Source organism: Mauremys reevesii, linkage group 4, assembly GCF_016161935.1.
Source record: "Mauremys reevesii isolate NIE-2019 linkage group 4, ASM1616193v1, whole genome shotgun sequence".
Classification (NCBI taxonomy): Eukaryota; Metazoa; Chordata; order Testudines; family Geoemydidae; genus Mauremys; species Mauremys reevesii.
This window is the reverse complement of record NC_052626.1, coordinates 131,475,428-131,493,120: the sequence shown is the minus strand read 5'-3', so window position 1 is coordinate 131,493,120 and position 17,693 is coordinate 131,475,428. Positions and strand designations below refer to the sequence as shown.

The 17,693-nt window shown below is 53.0% G+C and overlaps 1 protein-coding gene across 1 annotated transcript; it reads right to left on the bottom strand.

The window, feature by feature from the left end:
• Positions 1-3,753: 3,753 nt before the first annotated feature.
• OPTC (opticin) lies at positions 3,754-16,458 on the bottom strand. The gene is made up of 8 exons (XM_039533236.1): positions 16,319-16,458; positions 14,311-14,404; positions 13,175-13,409; positions 11,081-11,234; positions 8,994-9,152; positions 6,992-7,194; positions 6,012-6,107; positions 3,754-5,521 (listed from the first exon to the last, which is right to left on the bottom strand). The coding sequence occupies exons 3-8, from the start codon at positions 13,400-13,402 to the stop codon at positions 5,351-5,353; spliced, it is 1,011 nt and encodes a 336-aa protein (XP_039389170.1). The 5' UTR covers positions 13,403-13,409; positions 14,311-14,404; positions 16,319-16,458; the 3' UTR covers positions 3,754-5,350.
• Between the last annotated feature and the right edge of the window lie 1,235 nt (positions 16,459-17,693).

Genomic DNA, 17,693 nt, shown 5'->3' with positions numbered 1-17,693 from the left:
TTAAATGAATCAACAGTACCATAGAATCTGTATGGATAAAAACGTCAGCGTTTGAGTGCTACTAGTAAAGCAGTAGGAATGACTGAAATGCGCAGGTTGATTAGAGCAGCTACAGAAACTCAAAACTCAGTAACAATGTGGGATTTCAACTATCCCCATATTAATTGGGTACATGTCACCTCAGGAGTAAACGGTGAGGTGGTAACGTTTGAAGATGATACAAAATTACTCAGGATAGTTAAGTCCAAAGCTGACTGTGAAGAGTTACAAAGGAATCTCACAAAACTGGTTGACTGAGAAACAAAATGTCCTTTATCTACTAGAGGTGGTGATGCCAGCTGAGTTTGGAGCCTCTGCAAACTTTCCTGTTGAAGCAGTTCCACTTAATTATTTGTTGGGGCACCTTTAGGCTTAGGATCACTCTGTAGTCCAGTGGTTGGGTGCTTGCTCAGGAAGTGGGAGATCCCTGAAATTTCTGGTTCAAATCCTGCCTCTGCCCTTTAAGAAGGGGTTGGAATGAGGCTGTCCTATCTCCCAGGTGACCAGTGAGGTGGGAAATTCCTGTTTAAGTCCCCTCTCCTTTGCAGGAGGCCCTTGTCTTCCAGGCAAAAGGAGGAGGCTTGAACAGGCGTCTCTCACCTCTTAGGGGGTTGGAGGAGGGGTTGGTGGGGTGGTTGGGTGGGGCGGGAGGGGTTGGTGGGGTGGTGGGGTGGAGGAGGGAGGAGGGGTGGTCCCTGGGATGTAGGAGGTCCTCGTTCCAGTCCCTTCGCAGAGAAAGGATTGGAACTGGGATCTCCTACAGCCTGGGTGGGTGTCTGACCAGCGGGGGCGAAAGAGTGATTCAGTTTTTGCTTTTTTGGGGGGGGGGGCACTAAAAATATAAGTAAAAGCCACTGCTCAGACAGCAGAGCCTTCTTCAAAGATTTCTTCCATCTCAGGCCCTGAAGAGGCATTGAACCAAGGACTTCAGCATCCCAGCAGAGCACCCTCACCACTAGGCTGCAGACGGCTTCTTGTGCTGGGCTTTTCGTTTGGCCCAATTACTATTGAATTAAAGTGGAACAGCTTCAAGAGGAAAGCTGAGCACCCTCCCAACTGGGTAGCTCTCCTCTCAGCAGCCCAAGGAGTGGCTCAAACCAAGCACTCCAACATCCCAGCAGAGAGCCCTCACCACTAGACTATAGAGGGCTTCTTATGAGGGGCTTTTCGTTTGGCCCAATTACTATTGAATTAAAGTAGCACTGCTTCAACATGAAAAGTTTCAATATGCATCTTATGGAAATCCCTCTTTTCAAGGGGTAGATGGAGGAAGTGAACCCAGCTCATCAGGTTCCCAGGTAGGCACTCTAACCACTAAACTAGAAAGGACTTCACAGAAGCATAGAATCTCAGGGTTGGAAGGGACCTTAGGAAGTCATCTAGTCCAACCCCCTGCTCAAAGCAGGATCAAACCCAACTAAATCATCCCAGCCAGGGCTTTGTCAAGCCTGACCTTAAAAACCTCTAAGGAAGGAGATTCCACCACCTCCCTAGGTAACCCATTCCAGTGCTTCACCACCCTACTAGTGAAAAGGTTTTTCCTAATGTCCAACCTAAACCTCCCCCTCTGCAACTTGAGACCATTACTCCTTGTTCTGTCATCTTCTACCACTGAGAACAGTCTAGATCCATCCTCTTCGGAACCCCCTTTCAGATAGTTGAAAGCAGCTATCAAATCCCCCCTCATTCTTCTCTTCTGCAGGCTAAACAATCTCAGTTCCCTCAGCCTCTCCTCGTAAGTCATGTGCTCCAGCCCCCTAATCATTTTTGTTGCCCTCCGCTGGACTCTCTCCAATTTATCCACATCCTTCTTGTAGTGTGGGGCCCAAAACTGGCCACAGTACTCCAAATGAGGCCTCACCATTGCTGAATAGAGGGGAATGATCACATCCCTCGATCTGCTGGAAATGCCCCTACTTATACAACCCAAAATGCCATTAGCCTTCTTGGCAACAAGGGCACACTGTTGACTCATATTCAGCTTTTCGTCCACTGTAACCCCTAGGTCCCTTTCTGCAGAACTGCTGCCCAGCCATTTGGTCCCTAGTCTATAGCAGTGCATGGGATTCTTCCGTCCTAAATGCAGGACTCTGCACTTGTCCTTGTTGAACCTCATCATATTTCTTTTGGCCCAACCCTCTAATTTGTCTAGGTCCCTCTGTATCCTATCCCTACCCTCCAGCGTATCAACCACTCCTCCCAGTTTAGTGTCATCTGTCATGACTTCTTAGGAGTCATGCTCCCTTTGGCCAAATCCATAGTTATTAAAGTGGAAAGCTGGCCTGAGCTCCCTGCTCAAATCCACTCACTTTATTAAGAAGGAACAATTGAACCCAGATCTTCAACAGCCCACAAGAGTGCCCTACCCCATGTCTTCTAAAGGGCTTCTTATGCTCACCTCTTGTTTTGGCCTAATTAATATTTAATTAAAGTGGAATAACTTCAAGAAAACTTGAGGAAGTTCCCTGCTGAAATCTCCTCTCGTCAGCCCATAGTGGGAGGACTTGCATCAGGAGTTCATGGTGGCCTGGTCCCTCAGGGACTATTAGCCAAGAGGGTCAGGGACATAACTCCATGCTCTGGCCATCCCAGAACCTCTGACTGCTAGAAACTGGGCATGAATGACAAGGGATCACCAGATAATTGCCTTGTTCTGCTCATTCCCGCCGAAGTATCTGTTGGTAGACACAATAGTGGGCTACATGGACCATTGGGCTGACCCAGTATGGCTGTTCTTATGATGCTCCTCTTATCTGTTGCAGAGCTGCCTACATCAACCAGAGCTTAGCTGAGACTAGTCAACTCTTTGCATCAGGGCTGTCACCACAGGATGGTGCTGTGCCTGGGGGGGTCCCCCTTGAGCACCAGCACCCCTCTTAAGATAAGAAAATACAGACAGTTTTCAGACTCTTTAGCTGTGTCTTCATCAGAGCCTTCCTGTGTGGCCTCAGAGCCTGAGGTCCGCTTGCAGTCGCCAAGCCAGTGCCTTATTGCCCTCTGCTGTCCGTAAACACACCCAGCCCAAAATGCCAGCAGCTCATACAGGCGCAGCGCCGAACGTGATGCTCAGACCAGCATGCGTCCAGAGGCAGGGAGCATCCCCCCCTCAAATGGATCACTGCCTGCCAACGGGAGCCCTTTGAAAAGGATGTGAGCACAATCCCAACGGGCCAGGACAACCAGCCCATGGCCAAGAAACCAGCCTACTCCTTAGTAAAGCCCTGTAGTCCCTTGCCCAACACCCTTGTGTAATGCATGGCCTTTGTGTGCCATGTCGCCCTAGAGGCTGGGCCAGTGGCAAAACTACTACTGCCCCCTGCTGTCTGATTTTGGAAGGTGCAGGTTTCTGGGCCTGGCTCTCCTAATGCAGGTGAAGTTTATTTAGTGTTTGCATCAGTTGTCTGCAGCAGGTGGGTTGGTGCCAGTCCTTCGAATCCCCCTCCAATCCCACTAGGCTGTTCTGAGAAAGGCAGCCAGGCCGTGGTTTGTATAAATTTAGTGGCTGCAATTGGGAAACTACTTTTCTCCAGTCGCCTCTTTGCCTTCAGCTCTCTTCCCCCCCCGCCCCTCAGAACACATGATCCATGAGAGCTGCAGGGTTTCCCAGCAACCAGCAGGTAGGAATTTGTGCTCAGCGCTATTAACTGAAGGGCATGTGGGCAGCAGCTCACCAATCTCATTTATGTAGACAATGGGTTTAAATGATAAGGCAAAGCAGAAGGGAGACAAGGAGCAGAGATTAGGAGAGCAAGGCACAGGGATGGGTGGGTTTTGACACATTCTGTTGCACCCTCTAGTGGGGCGAAAGTGAACGCAGGCGAAAATACAGCTAAAGTTGGATGATTCTATCTTTGCTGGATCTGAGCCTAACTAGCCCCTCTATTCAGCCCTTTGGCTATAAAAGCAAGTAAGATACAAGATGCTTAAGGACAGTGCTTAGATATTATGGTGGTGGATGCTGAAGAAAACCCATAGCTAGATGCTTTCAGAGCACTGCATGACAACATAATCTGCCCACCCTGGCACTTTAGAGAAGAGAACAGCAGCCTTTCCTCCAAGTTCCTCTTTTACCCACCCACCAAGAAACTTGGGGTGTCAAAATAGGACTCTCATCTGAGTGGCCCTGCTTTGTGTTTTGCATAATAAGAATGCAGCTGAGGAGGATAATTTTGTACAACCAAAGCCAATTCCCTGGGCTCCTGCCTGCCTGCCATTGGTAAGTGCAAAATGACAGTTTTGTACATACATCGGATAACCGTGCATCTAAGGGGCAAGCTTTAAAAAAGCCACAGCCGAACTGTGCATCAAACAGGCATTTTTGCGCATGCTTATGGCAATGTCACATCTTGGGCACATGTTTTGCGCACACAGATGAGGAGGGTTTGGCGGGACAACGTGAATTTTTGAAAACTGGGAGTGTGCCGTAAGATTTGTTTTACTTACCAACTTCCCTCCCCTGCCCTGGAGGATGGAGGCTGAGCTCAGAGGTTTCAGTTCAGTGTTTTGGCTTCTCCATGTGCACGTCATCTCTCTCACATGACGTGCGTTTATTGCACATGTATAAAAATACAGATGATGAATAAGCTGCATTGAAAGTATTCCTCAAGTGGACAGCTCTCTTCTGATTTCAGAAGTTAGGGAACGCAACACATGCTATATTTTAAATACACTGAAATGATTTAGGCCTCTTTTAAAGGCCTCAAAACTCCCTCCCTGCCTGTTTGGATCAGCGCCGAGACCTAAGCTTTGGGTGGAGCTGTGCACAGGGGAGCCTGTGACTAGAAATGCAGGTCAGGATCCAAGTGACCAAGCTCCAGCCATGAGGGAATCCAGGGTTCATTCCCTCGAAAGCTTTGCCCATCACCGCCCACACCACAATGCTCATGGAGTAGCTACCGCCTGCCGTTCTGGACGGGGTTGGTTATTTTGTTTTAAACAATCCACAGAATAAGTTTTTAACCTTTTTAATTTTATTAGTGCTGCTCTCGGCCTGGGGCATCCTTTGCGCTGGCACACATGGACTGAGAACTCAAGAAGATCCCCGCATCCAGCACCCCCTGGCCATTTTAAACACATGCCATGGTATCCTTAGCCTAACTAGACTACTAAACCCACGTTAGCTCGTATGTGCTCACATCACATCTAGTCTAGACAAGGCCGGTGGTGCTAAGATGAGCAAGGGAGAAGGGCAAATACCAGATGGCTCAACAGGACAGCCCGGCATGGAGCTCGTAACTTGTGGGTCCAGGACAGGCCTTGTCCCGAGAGTGGTTCCCATCACAGGTGCTCCCTAGGAGGCTGTCTGGCAGGCTCAGTAGAAGTGGCCAATGGGTAGCCGAGGCAAACAGAAGTAGGCGTCGGGGAAGAGGCTCAGGTTGATGGGGTTGCGGTCGAGGCGGATGTCCTCCAAGGCCCAGCGGATGTGACCGTGGTCCTGGCTATCACAGAACGTGTCTTGGTGCATGGTTCTGATGTTGTTGTTCTAGCCGGGGGGACAAAGCACAAAGCCAACATTAAACGGTGGGGGAAAGGGGTAAGGTGGGGTGATGGGTTTGTGCGCTAATTGTCCCTGGCTAGTATGAGCCTTTGCTTCTATTAGACTGGGGCTCAAACTAGAGGCAGAGGCAGGAAGGGGCCTAGGACTAGAATAGCAGAGGGGGCATCAGTCGGGACTGAGGGGCACTGGCAGAGCTGGGTGTGCACAGGGGACCCAGCATTGGACTAGTTGTGGGGAGAATGAGGTGCACGGTGAGATCCATGCAGGGGACATTAGGACTGGGGCATTGTGAGAGAGAGGATCTCGCCCCACACCCACCTGCACTCTACCTGTGTCTAGCCAGAGCTCTCCGTCCCTCGATTGCAAGGGCAGCAAAATTCAAAAGCAAATGCAAAAATCAAAGAGTGGCCGTATCTTTAAGGGACCATCACCCAGGCTGGCTGGGTCCCCTTGCTTGACTCAGTCACTGCCTCACCTGCAGGTGCAGGGATCGCAGGCCCTCAGGCAGGGGCACTGGGATATAGTCCAGCTTGTTATCAGACAGGTGGAGGAACTGCAGTTTCTTCAGCTCCTGCAGAAACACAGGCAAATGCATCAGCCCTCGCCCTGGCCGAGAGTCTGGAACGAATGCACCGAGGCTCAGCGGGACGGAGCGGAACTCACAGCTTTGCTGAACAGAACATGCTGCTCTCATGCTTGCATGGGACTGTCCCACCCCAGCAAACACTGGAAAAGCTGGAGGTGGCACTTTGGGCTTTGGCTGTTCCCAAGCCCCCGTCAGCTTCTTTATACAGAACATCCGGGTTATTTCTGTGGTACAGAGGGGTAGGAATCAGAGCCAGGTAGGCCTAGAAGGGGGTTGAATTGACCAAGGGTATGTCTACACTGCGGAGTAACCCCAGGGTTATAGAACTCAAAGACCCTGGGTTTGTTAATCTAAGGCTTGAGTGTTTACACTTATTATATGGGCCCAAATCCAACCCCAGGTTAGGAATTGTTGAACCCTGGGTCCCAACCTGGGCTGACGTGTCTACACTGCATTATATGGACCCAAATGCAACGTGGGAAAACTTGACTGTCCAGAGGATAAAGAAAGTCAGCTCGTGGGATTGTGGGCTACTGCTGGTGGACTCCCAGAGCATGAGTCCAGTGGGGTTGCGTCTACGCTGCAAAGCAATAGGGCATGAACCCTGTATCCCGGTTTGACTCAGGCTCAGACCTTCCACCCCCGTACAGTCCTGAAACCCTGGGTCCGAGCCCTGGGTTAGTGTGACTTGTGTGGAGATAGGAGGGCGGTGAGGCTTGAGCCTGAGTTCAAACCCTGAGCTCATCTTGCAATGTAGACATACCCCCAAGAGACCCCCAGCCCTCTTGGAGGGTGGAACAGAAGCTGTGACATGTAGGGACCCCTTTTGGAATCTTGGGGCAGCCACCAGCCATTGGGCACAGACTCACCCTGAAGGCTTCAGGTCTGACACCGGAGCTCTGGATCCTGTTGAGCCGGGCATCGAGCCGCACGATGCTGCTGGGCAATGCAGGCAGCGCCGTCAGCCTGTTCTCAGTGAGGATGAGCTCTTGCAGGGTGCTCAGCAGCTGGAAGGAGTCCTCGTCCACCCAGGAGATGAAGTTGCTAGTCAGGTCTATTCGCTTCAGCTTCTCTGATGGAGGGGAGGGGAGAGATTTCACCTTCACAAACCCCTGCCATCGCTCACAACGGTGCTGAGCAATAATTAGGGGCTAGGCCTGGCCAGAGCCCTAGGAGAAAAAGCCAGCACTCCAGCAAACAGAACTAGAATGAACCGGGTCCTCCGCTGGTGTAAATGAACACAGCTCCATTGAACTCAATGAAACGATGCCAGTCTACACCAGCCAAGCCTAATCTAGCATCTAACACAACAGGCCAATATCCTGACTACGGTGGCTGGATGCAGTTCCAACAGAAAAGTGAAATACATTTACATCTTTGTTATTATTATTCCTCCAAGGGCCAGATTTTCAAGACCTTGGCATCCCCTCTCAGGGACAGGTTTCCAGAGGAGCTCAGCATCCATTTAAGGGCCTAAATCAGAGAAAGGTTTTCAAATATGCACAGCACCCAGCAGGTCCCATTTTAACAGAGCCCAGCCCCCCTAAAACATGCACCTACTGTGTTGAGAGCCTCTGCAAGCCCCAGCTCACAGTTCTCTAGCTAGTCCTGCAATCTCAAGGCTCCATCTGCCTTGGCAGGGTGCATTCCACTGACTATCACCAGCTGCAATTCCTTCCTGCACGGGAGAAGGGATTTTAAAGCTACAGGGCTCCTATTCCAGCCAGCCAAGGGGGAAGGATTGTGCAACACCACCAACCTGCCACTAGGAGATCTCCAGAGCTGGGCAAAACCCAGTGAGTTTGGAACGGAGTCACATGCTGTGCAAGCTGTCAGGGGGGCTGGAACAATCTGTACAGTGAGGGTGCTGAGAGCCACTGAACCAAACTATAAACCCTGCATATGATGGAAACCACTTCAAGCCAGGGGGTCCAGCAGCACCCCCAGTTCCAGCACCTATTAATCCATGCTGTAAATGGGGGCACCTGGCTTGGCACTTATTGCACAGTCCTGCACTCAACCTCCCCACCCCCAGGCAGATGAGCATGACAGGACCTAACCAGGCTTTTCCATCTCCAACATCTCTGAGCCCTGCCACGTTATGATGTTACAGCCAGCGAGTTCTTGGCCCCTCAGTTCCTAGAGCTGACCAGGACTTGATGTACCAGGACTTTAATAAAGAGCAGCATTGTTGCAGAGCAGGGATATGCGCTCCCATCCACCCTCCTGGGAACGGTCTGCTTTTGGCTCCCTGATTGTGCACCTGGGTGTGATGGGTGGGGCCGTGTGTGCGAGATGCAGCCATGTCCCGGCCTGGCTCTTCCCCGCAGCGATGCCCTTACATGCCACTCAGCAGGAAGGCAGAAGCTCTGATCTAAATTGTGTAGAGGGGTGTGGACGAACCGGTGACCTGACTCGGGCTTGTGTGCCCAGGACTCAGGGCTAAAGCCAGCGCTGGTATCTATCGGCCTGGCTCCCATTAGTGCCATGGGGAGTGGCATCTGCGTACACCTGCAATTGTAGCTGATGCCCAAGGAGCAGGTCTGAGCCCTCTGCTGTGGCTTGGGAGGAGTCTAAACCTGCCTAGGGAGGATTCAGTGTCAGACTGGATCTGGACTCAGCCTAAACATTGTACAAATCCAGAACAGGATCCAGTGTGACAGCTGAACAGGACTCTGGACAGCACAGCAAGGGGCATCCTCCTCCCTCAGGCAGCTCTGCAATGGGCCCACTTTGCATTGGCTCACAGGGAGCTGGGGCCAGGGGCTAAGTTTCCCCATCCCCCATGTCCCTCAGCAGAGCACAGTGATGCCCAGATGGCACTCTCCGTGGGGGGGGGGAGGGGGGAAACAGGGCCCCAGCTCCACATACTCAGCCTGGCAAAGTCGCTGGCTCGGATGCGGCTGATGCGGTTGAAGCGGGCGTAGAGGTACGTGGTCTCCAGGGGCAGCGGCGGGATCTGTTCCAGCTCAGCATCATCACAGTACACGGAGGTGCTAAGGCACACGCAGACCAGGCAGGTGGGCAGACCTGGGGCAGGGAGAGACGGAGCAGTCAGCCAGCAGCAACGAGCAGGGATCGGGGCTTGGGGGTATTAAATGTAACCTCCGACCGGTGCCCTCAGGGAGGCTGGGGGGCCAGATTCTCAGCTGGCCTGGTTCCACTAAAGACAATGGGACTCAGCTGGCTTACCGCAGTGGAGGATCTGGCCCGACACCCCATGCTGTGGGTTAGGAGCAGAGCTCAAGGGAATGTTCTTGACAGAACCTGGAGCCTTTTGAAACTCCCCTGCTTCTGGGGTTCGTTGCAAACCCCGAGGCCAGACCACATGCAACTAGCGGGACCAGACCAGATATTAGGGGCTCTGTCTTATATACGCAACTATCCCCCCCCCCCAAAAAAACAACAATAAAAAAAACAAACCCATGTGTCCTGATTTTTCACACTTGCTATCTGGTCACACTACATGCAGCATAAGACTAGCTCGGGCCCAGGAACCTTTCTGACTGAGATGGACCCAAAGCCAAGCCCTGGAGCCAACCACCGCAGAATTCTAGGTGACCCAAAATCAACCAGCAGCAGTGCAGAGCTGGAGCCTGGGGAACCCTCCCCCTCCCCCTTCCCAATCCCAGACCAGGACTTCAGAGGAGTCAAAGAAGAGCCCAGCCCTGGGAATTCAGGCCTGGACGTTGGGAGTTCAGCAGGTGCTGTGCTGTTATCCAGGCAGCACTGGAAGGGTCCCTAAAGCTCAGAGTCTGTTCCGGGCTTTGACGTCTGGGACTCAACCCTCTACTTTCAATTGAACTGGGATGGCTGGGCATTGTGGGAAGGGTCGGCGCACCCTGGGGGAGGGCAGCCCGGACAGGGACTGCCCATCCCCTACCCGTGCTGTCGCAGCTATGTAGATACACAGAGGGCTTTGGTCCAGGGCTGTCAGCTCCTTCCACCAACCGCTAAATTCAAAGGAAAACAAAACAAGCAAAAAGCAAACCACGAGAAAGGCCAGGAACAACCAGCCAAAAGAGCTGCTTAAAAACAAATCAGCTCAGGCCAAGTCTCTCCCTGGGGGGTGCGACTCCACCAAGCACAGCAGCCAGGTACGCCAGGGGTCTGTTTGGCCCTTCTGCACGGTCAGAAACGAAACAAAAGGAAATCGTTTGCATCAAGCAAACATCTGATTCCCCAATGTCTGGAGCTAGACGCTGCTCAGCCAGGCAAAGTGGCAGTGGCAGCGTGACAAGATTTCTGGCACCAATTAAAAATGCGTTGGGTTTTTTTTTTTGTTTTTCCTCTTTTCCCTCTTCTCCCCCCAGAGCGCGTGCGAGACTCTGAATCTATTAGTGGGGGAGTTCAAAGCATAAAGGCAACCATTTCCCTGAGCCTACTACGTAATTTGTCCCAGTTTGGAGTGACAGAAAATGAATAAAGATATTTATCCCTCGCTGCAGGATTTTAATTGTCACTAATCTAATTGCTACTCTGTCCGACTGTCGCAACATCTCTGCTTGTTAAAGCATCTCTACTGCTTTGCTGGTGTTCTCGTTGCTGTGAGGCGATTCCTTTCTGAAACCCTCTCGCCCGCCACCATGTTCCTCATGCAGGGCAAAGACTTGGCTCCTGGACAGAGGATGGTCTGTGCACCCTCGTGTCCTTCCACCAGCGCCTCTAAGCTCCCAGGCTTACTCACTGCTTCTCTCTCTCTCCTCCCATCAGTCCCGCGGCCCATGCAGGGACGGGTCTGCCTCTGGGTGAGAGGCCTCAGAGATTGCTGCCCCGTGCCACGCTGGGAAGGGAGCGCCTCCGTCTCGCTCATTTCCAAAGCCCCCTCTGCCCTGCATGGGTACAGAGAAAGCCCCTCCTACTTGGAGACCTATTCAGCTGCATCTCCTGTGAGCAAATCCCCCATGTTGCACCATTACCCCGGAAGAACAGGTGACGAGGGCTGGTTTCTTACTCACCCTGTTTGGTTATGGACCCGAGCAGACCGGGCCCGAAGGGCTTGGTCGTGGGGGATGTCGGGGGCGGCCTTCTGGGTGCTTCGGTTGGCATCGCTCTCGTGCTCCCAACGCCCTCTAGACGCTTGGTTGGAGGAGCCAATGTACCAACCTCAATCTGCAAATACAGGGCAAGAGGCATCATGGCATTGAGCACAGGCTGTGGAGCTGCCCTCACGTTAACGCACTGACCAGTCACTGACTCCTCCCTTGCCCTGCCCAGCTCACACCTCCACTGGGGAGGGGTAGAAGGTGCCACAGGGCAGGTTGGAGGGCTACAGCAGTGATATACCTGATATAGCCAATGTCTAGGGTAGGCAGGCACCCAATCCCATTGAAACACACCTAACTCCCTTAGGCTCCACTGAAGACCCCCCACTGCCAGCTGCACAGAGGGTTCCTAGCCATGGCATGCTCCATGCAGCAACAATACCAGGCATGTCTCGCATTCATACGGCGCCTTCCTCTCCATGGCTGCCATGCTGGGAGCCAACTTCAGCGGGACTGGGTATGGGGTGAGGGCAAGTGGGTGTGTGTAAGAGAGGCTAACACTGTCTCATGGCAGCTCTTTCCTAACTCCAAGCTGATGTAACATCCGTGCTGCAGGGCCCTGGTGCACACGGCCTCAGTTTAGCCTCTGCCCTTATTTTGGCCCTGCTGATCAGCTCAGTAACGTCAGTGGAAGTTTTGCAGAGGACTCCAGCAAGAGCAGGGTCAGCCCCTGTACACTGGAACGACCGCACCGCTGCAGAAATGCAGCCACCCCCGTGAGGGAGCAGCCTGCCCTGGTCGTCTGACACCCAGCAACGAAACACAGCAGCACAGGGCAGGGAGTGAACTGAAGGAGAATGCCACATGCAAGTGAACATACAGGGACCAGGTGAGCGTCTCAGCTAGGGTTAATCCGCATAGCTCTGTAGACTCTGGCTCAGGGACTTAGGGAAGCAGGGTAGAATTACCCAACCGCTAGGTTACCTCCCCTACGCTGGAGCACTCTGCCATGGATAACAGGGTTCAAAAAAGAACTAGATAAGTTCATGGAGAATAAGTCCATCAATGGCTATTAGCCAGGATGGGCAGGGATGGTGTCCCTAGCCTCTGTTTGCCAGAAGCTGGGAATGGGCGACAGAGGATGGATCACTTGATAATTACCTGTTCTGTTCATTCCCTCTGAAGCACCTGGCACTGTCCACTGTCAGAAGATGGGATACTGGGCTAGATGGACCTTTGGTCTGACCCAGTATGGCCGTTCTTATGGATCTTTCCCAGCGCCACCGCTTCACTCTGCCACAGCCTCTTGAGGCCAAGTACATTTGATAATGAAGCCTCACAACCCCTCTGTGAACATGATTATTTCCAGCTTACACAGGGGCAAGCTGAAGCATGGGGAGGGTTATGTGACCTGCCCAAGGCCATGCAATAAGTCATTGGCAGAGCTAGGCATTGGCAATAGGATTGCTGCTAACCAGGATCAGGATCTAACTACCAGACAATGCTATATCCTAGCGACCACATGTGGTCAAGACCTCAGTGCTAAGTGTCAGGGGAAAGCTGGTTCTCCCTCCTGACTCAAGACTTTAAAGACATCGTAGACAGTGTTATACCCGTTTCCCTCTGGATCCTACACTGCTGCAAGCCTCCCTATCAACCAGCTGACTAGGAGATCAGACTAGATAATCATGATGGTCCCTTCTGACATTATAATCTGTGTGAATCAATGAATGCTCTTCTTCATGGCTTGCAAACTGTACCAGGGAAGCACCTAGGAGAAGAGAGTGAAGTACCTAAACTGGGGAAAGTGGGGTTGCACTCACAGCTAGACTCCTGAATCCCAGATGAAAGCATTTCCATCCACCAAGTGCTGTGGGTGGAAGAGTGGCCAGAATGCCCCAGCCCTGGAGAGAGAGAGCGAGGAGCAGGAGGGACGCCCGGCTCAGCAAGGGTGGTAGCACAGAAGCTACCCTGGGATCCTAGAGAAAGGAGCTGCCTTAGGACTCCCCACAGGCGCCTGGAGAAGAGTTGGCCCATGTTTCTGCTGCTCTGCTGTCTCCATCTTACCTTTGGTGCCAGGTCATTATAGTCATAGAGCTCTTCATAGAGGCTCGGCTCAATGATCTCTCCATAGCTGTCTAGGCTGAGGTCGTAGATGGGCAGGTCCAGGTTGTCATCGGTTGCAATGTCAGCTCTGGGCTTCTCTTCCTTCTTCTTGCCGCCTTCTTTAGGCGGGGCGGCCAAGGCCAGCCCCAGAGCCAGGGTGGTGACCCCCAGCAAGGCTATGCTCTGCATCCCGCACCTGTGCAGAGAAAAGGGAAGCAATGAAGCATTTTTGTCATTCGGTCAGCTCAGTTCTTCCACTTACAGGGCTGAGCTCAGGGCTGCTGGGTCTGAGGGATGTGTCCTACCTGCCCAGCACAGGGCTCTGATCCCCCAGGAACACCTGCCTGAGGTGCGCTTGGTGGATTAACACTCACTGGGTGCAGGGAACCCAGGAAGGGGGTGCCACGGTCTGGGAGTGAAGTGGATAGGCAGAGCCGGGTATGGGGAGCCCAGGACTGGGACTGCGAGGAGTATGGCCAGCCAGGAGTGAGGGGCATCGGCAGAGCTGCTGAGGGTGGAGCAGTGGGGCTAGGGCTAGCATAGCAGAGCTTGGAACCGATCAGATTTGAGGGGCACTGTGTTGGGCAAAGGGGGTTCAGCAGTGGCAGGAGATGGGGTGCATGGGGAATCCAGGAATACCACAGCCAGGTATATTGCAGGCCAGGGTAGCGGAGTTCTGTCAGGGAGGTGAGCGGAGGTTCCCCTTTGTAAACAATAACATTTACCACATTCATCTAAGTATTTTGCAAACCCCATTGTCTGGCATCCCCTGCTGTGCAGCAAAGACTGGGGCCGGACAGCAAGCCCTGCTCACTTGTGCTCAGATTTCCAAGTGCTCTGCTCCCACAGACTCTTTTCCATGAGGGCTTAGCACCTATTTAAACACCTCCAGGAGGGTTGGGTTTGCAGTTCTCAGGGTGACCCAGATATTCAGGAGGGCTGAGCCCCCAGCCAGATGAGCTCTCTTGAGCCTGCGTGGGGGTGCTGAGCTATTTGGGAAACCTAGCCCAGCAAGCACTAGTTGATGTTTCCTCCAAGTGCTGGCCACCGGCTTTACCCCCCCACCCAACCCTTCACTTTAGCTCCTTCTACTGCACCTTTTGTCGCTCTCCCCAAGTCTCCCTGGCCTTGTCCTGGAGCGCTTTAAACAGGCTTCCTCTGCAGCGGCAGAAGTCAGTGTACTTGGCTTTCCTGTTGGAGAGAACCAATGGATTGTGCCTAGCGCCCCAGAGGAAATCATTACTCTCCTTTTCTTTTCAGGCTGTTTCGTGCTTGAGTACCCTGCTGCGAGGGGAAGAGGCCTAGAGCTGCTGTACGGAGCTTCATCCCCGGCTCACACGCCAGATCCAGCCGTACAAACAGCCTGCAAAAAACTTGGAGAATAGCTCCGCAAGTGTGTGGGGGGGTTTAAGACTTTTTGCTCTGTCCTGAACTCCTTGGCGGCAGGATGGAGAGAGGGTGTATCATGAGAGTAACTCTGTTCTTATGTGCTACTTGAGCCTGAGATCCCAAAGCTCGTTACAGAGTTGGGGCAGCGATATCCTTCCCATTGCACAGAGGGGGGAAAATGACCTGCCCAAAGTCACACAGTAGATCAGTGGCAGAGCTGGGGAAGAGAACCCAGGAGTCTTGATTCTCAATCTCTCCTGCTCTAACCACTAGGCCCCAGTCCATTTCAAGGCTAGGATACAAACTAGGACTTTGATGATTACTCCCTAGCGAGGCTCTTCTCAGATGGACTAATGAGAACCTGCCCCTAGCCCAGTGGGCAGGACCAGAGCTTGTCTCGGCTGGAAATTGCTCTTTGCATATCTTACAGAGTACAGTCACCCCCACCAGCTCGACGAGTGGTTCATATTACTGTCAGAGCACTCTCTTCCTCAGAGCAGCATCCATTACCTGAGATGCTGGCTCATTACTGGAATGAACACGGTAGCGTATGTTTATGGGCGTGCATGCACTGGGGTATGTCCCACAGCCTGCACATCTGTGTAGATCCACACCTTGGGCTAGATCTGTGTGAAGTGCGTGAGAGTGAGCGCCGTGCACGTAGGGCCGGGTAAAACAGCTTGTGAATGACAGTCTGCCCTTGTCCTCTGAATAGACACACTGGGGGCCACGTTTTCAGTTCAGTGGACGGTTGCACACCCAAACACCCGTCTGCCTGCTCAGTTTGCACATGCAGTTGCAGTAGTGAGGTGAGCAGTTGAGCACCTGCACTGAAATCCATTTTAAGAGACTGCTCCGGGAAGCAACAAAACTCAATTACCTAGGGAAGGTCTTCAGAGACCAGAGGAACGGAGTTGCACTATGCACCTTCAATGGCACTCTAGAGGCTACACTAACACAGGGATTTCCTGCACAGTGTTCGTTCGGCAAACTAAGGGCAGGACGCATGATGGCAAGGATGACATCCAAACTCGATTAGCTCCCCTGGAAAGGGGATTCGTTCCGTTCAGAAGCGGCGCCTGCTTGGCTACCAGCCCCTATTCTGAGCATGACTCAAAGCGTCTGGCCCATCTGTGTGTACACACAAACACACAAGCGCACACACATGCACAAACAAACACGTCCGCACGCCCATGCACTCACAAACCCAGCATCCACCCAACACCCCCCCAAACACCCATACTCCCATGCGTTCGCAAACCCAGCATCCACACCAACACCCCCCCCCCCAAACACCCATACTCCCATGCACTCGCAAACTCAGCCAAGTCACATAGACACACAAACACATATGCAACAAACCTGGGAAAACATGCACATGCACATGCACACGCACATGCAGACCAGCACACGCTTATTTGGCACAGCTCTCTCCAGTCTATAAAAGACAGCACTGAATTTCAAATGTCCTGAAGTGAGGCATCTGGCCCTTAATCTCAGCCAGTTTCCCACAGATCAAACCCAGCATTAAGAGAGTAATAAAAAAGCCTTTGAAATGCACACTGCAGGCAGCCCTCATGCATTCTGCATAAAGCCCAATCCCCAGGAACCTCCCACTCCCACAACGCCTCTGAACTGAGCATCAAAGCCCCTGAGCTCAGCTCACTCAAGAGAAAGAGAGAGAAGGGGAGAGAGAGGCACAAGTCACAGACGTACCCCCTGGTCCCTCAGGCTGCCCTGGAACAGCGCGAACCTCCCAGCTCCTGCAAAGCTGATGTGCTGGGACCCAATGGGCTGCAGAGGTTTTAACGAGGGCGAGGGGAGGGCAACCCTGCCTGGTTGGGGGTGGGAGTGTGCAGGGGATAAGCAGGAAGTGCAGCCAATCAGGGTGATGATTATTCCAGCTGTCACCTGCCCCCCTCCCATGGTGCCCCCAGGGGCTAGCAGCCATGCTCGCTTATTGCTTTCCTCCAAGCGGCTGGGCTTGATTTTAGGGCCTGCATGCTGGGATGGGGGAGGTGGGCCTGGGAGCACTTTTCTTCCCCCCTCCCCCAGACTTTACAGCCTGCCAGCACATAACCGGGGGGGGGGAGGCAGAGGAGTCCTAGGGTGACATGCAGCTTGTGCGGGGGGTGGGTGGGGAGGTGGGGAAACACTGCCCAATGCCCCACTTAAACCCATCAGGTCTAATGCTGGTCCCACCAAAGCCAGCCGGAGTTTCACCGTAAACTCCCCAGTGTACGGGTTGCAAAGGGTCTGCGGCACCTCCCCCACTTTGCTGGGCTGAGTTTCACCCCTAGCTGCACGGGTCACTTGCTGAAGGATTCTCTGCACCTTGAAGTCTTTAAACGATGATGTGAGGACTTCAGTGGCTCAGACGTAGGTTAGGGGTTTGTTACAGGGGTGGGTGGGTGAGATTCTGTGGCCTGCGTTGTGCAGAAAGTGAGACTAGATGACCATAATGGTCCCTTCTGACCTTAAAGTCTATGATTCTATAGCTGGGAAACATGCCTACGGGTTGGGTGCCCGTTAGGTCTCCCCTTGGCTTAGGGGCGCGCGTGATGTTCATGCATGATAACGTGGGAACAAGCAGAACCGTGTGGGGAAAGGTACATGCAGGGCGTGCTCAGCCTGTAGAAACCCTGGCCAGGAGGGCAGAATTCACTGAGAAATACCTGGGTAGGAGCTCTCTTTCCAAAGGGCTAGGTGTGCCCTGTGTTATGCAGGAGGGGAGGCGAGCTGATCACAGTGGCTTTAGCATCTATGAATCAGTGGTCCCCACACTGTGGCGGAACATGTGCTGGGGGTGTGCAGAGAGCAGGAGCCGACTCCGTCTCCTCCTTCCCCGCTGCTGAATCCCATCCAATGCACAGGAAGCCACAGCTTGGAGGTGCTGTGTTGCCCTGCAATGGCCAGTGGGAAGGGAAGTGTCCGCACGCCACTCTGTCTGCGGAGATAGGGGCCACACGCTGAAAAGGCTGAGGTTTCCCCTGGGCTTGGATACGTTTTGGAATTGTGACAATCCAGAATTTCATGTGAATTTAGCACTGGGGCAGGAAAGGGGTGGGCCGGAAATGTGCCTTCAGGAGGT

Coding starts and splice junctions, on each gene's coding strand:
- OPTC (XM_039533236.1), bottom strand. CDS start 13,402: ATGCAGAGCATAGCCTTGCTGGGGGTCACCACCCTGGCTCTGGGGCTG. Junction 11,235..13,174: donor ATAATGACCTGGCACCAAAG/GTAAGATGGAGA, acceptor CTGTATTTGCAG/ATTGAGGTTGGTACATTGGC. Junction 7,195..8,993: donor CAGCGACTTTGCCAGGCTGA/GTATGTGGAGCT, acceptor CCCCTCCATCAG/AGAAGCTGAAGCGAATAGAC.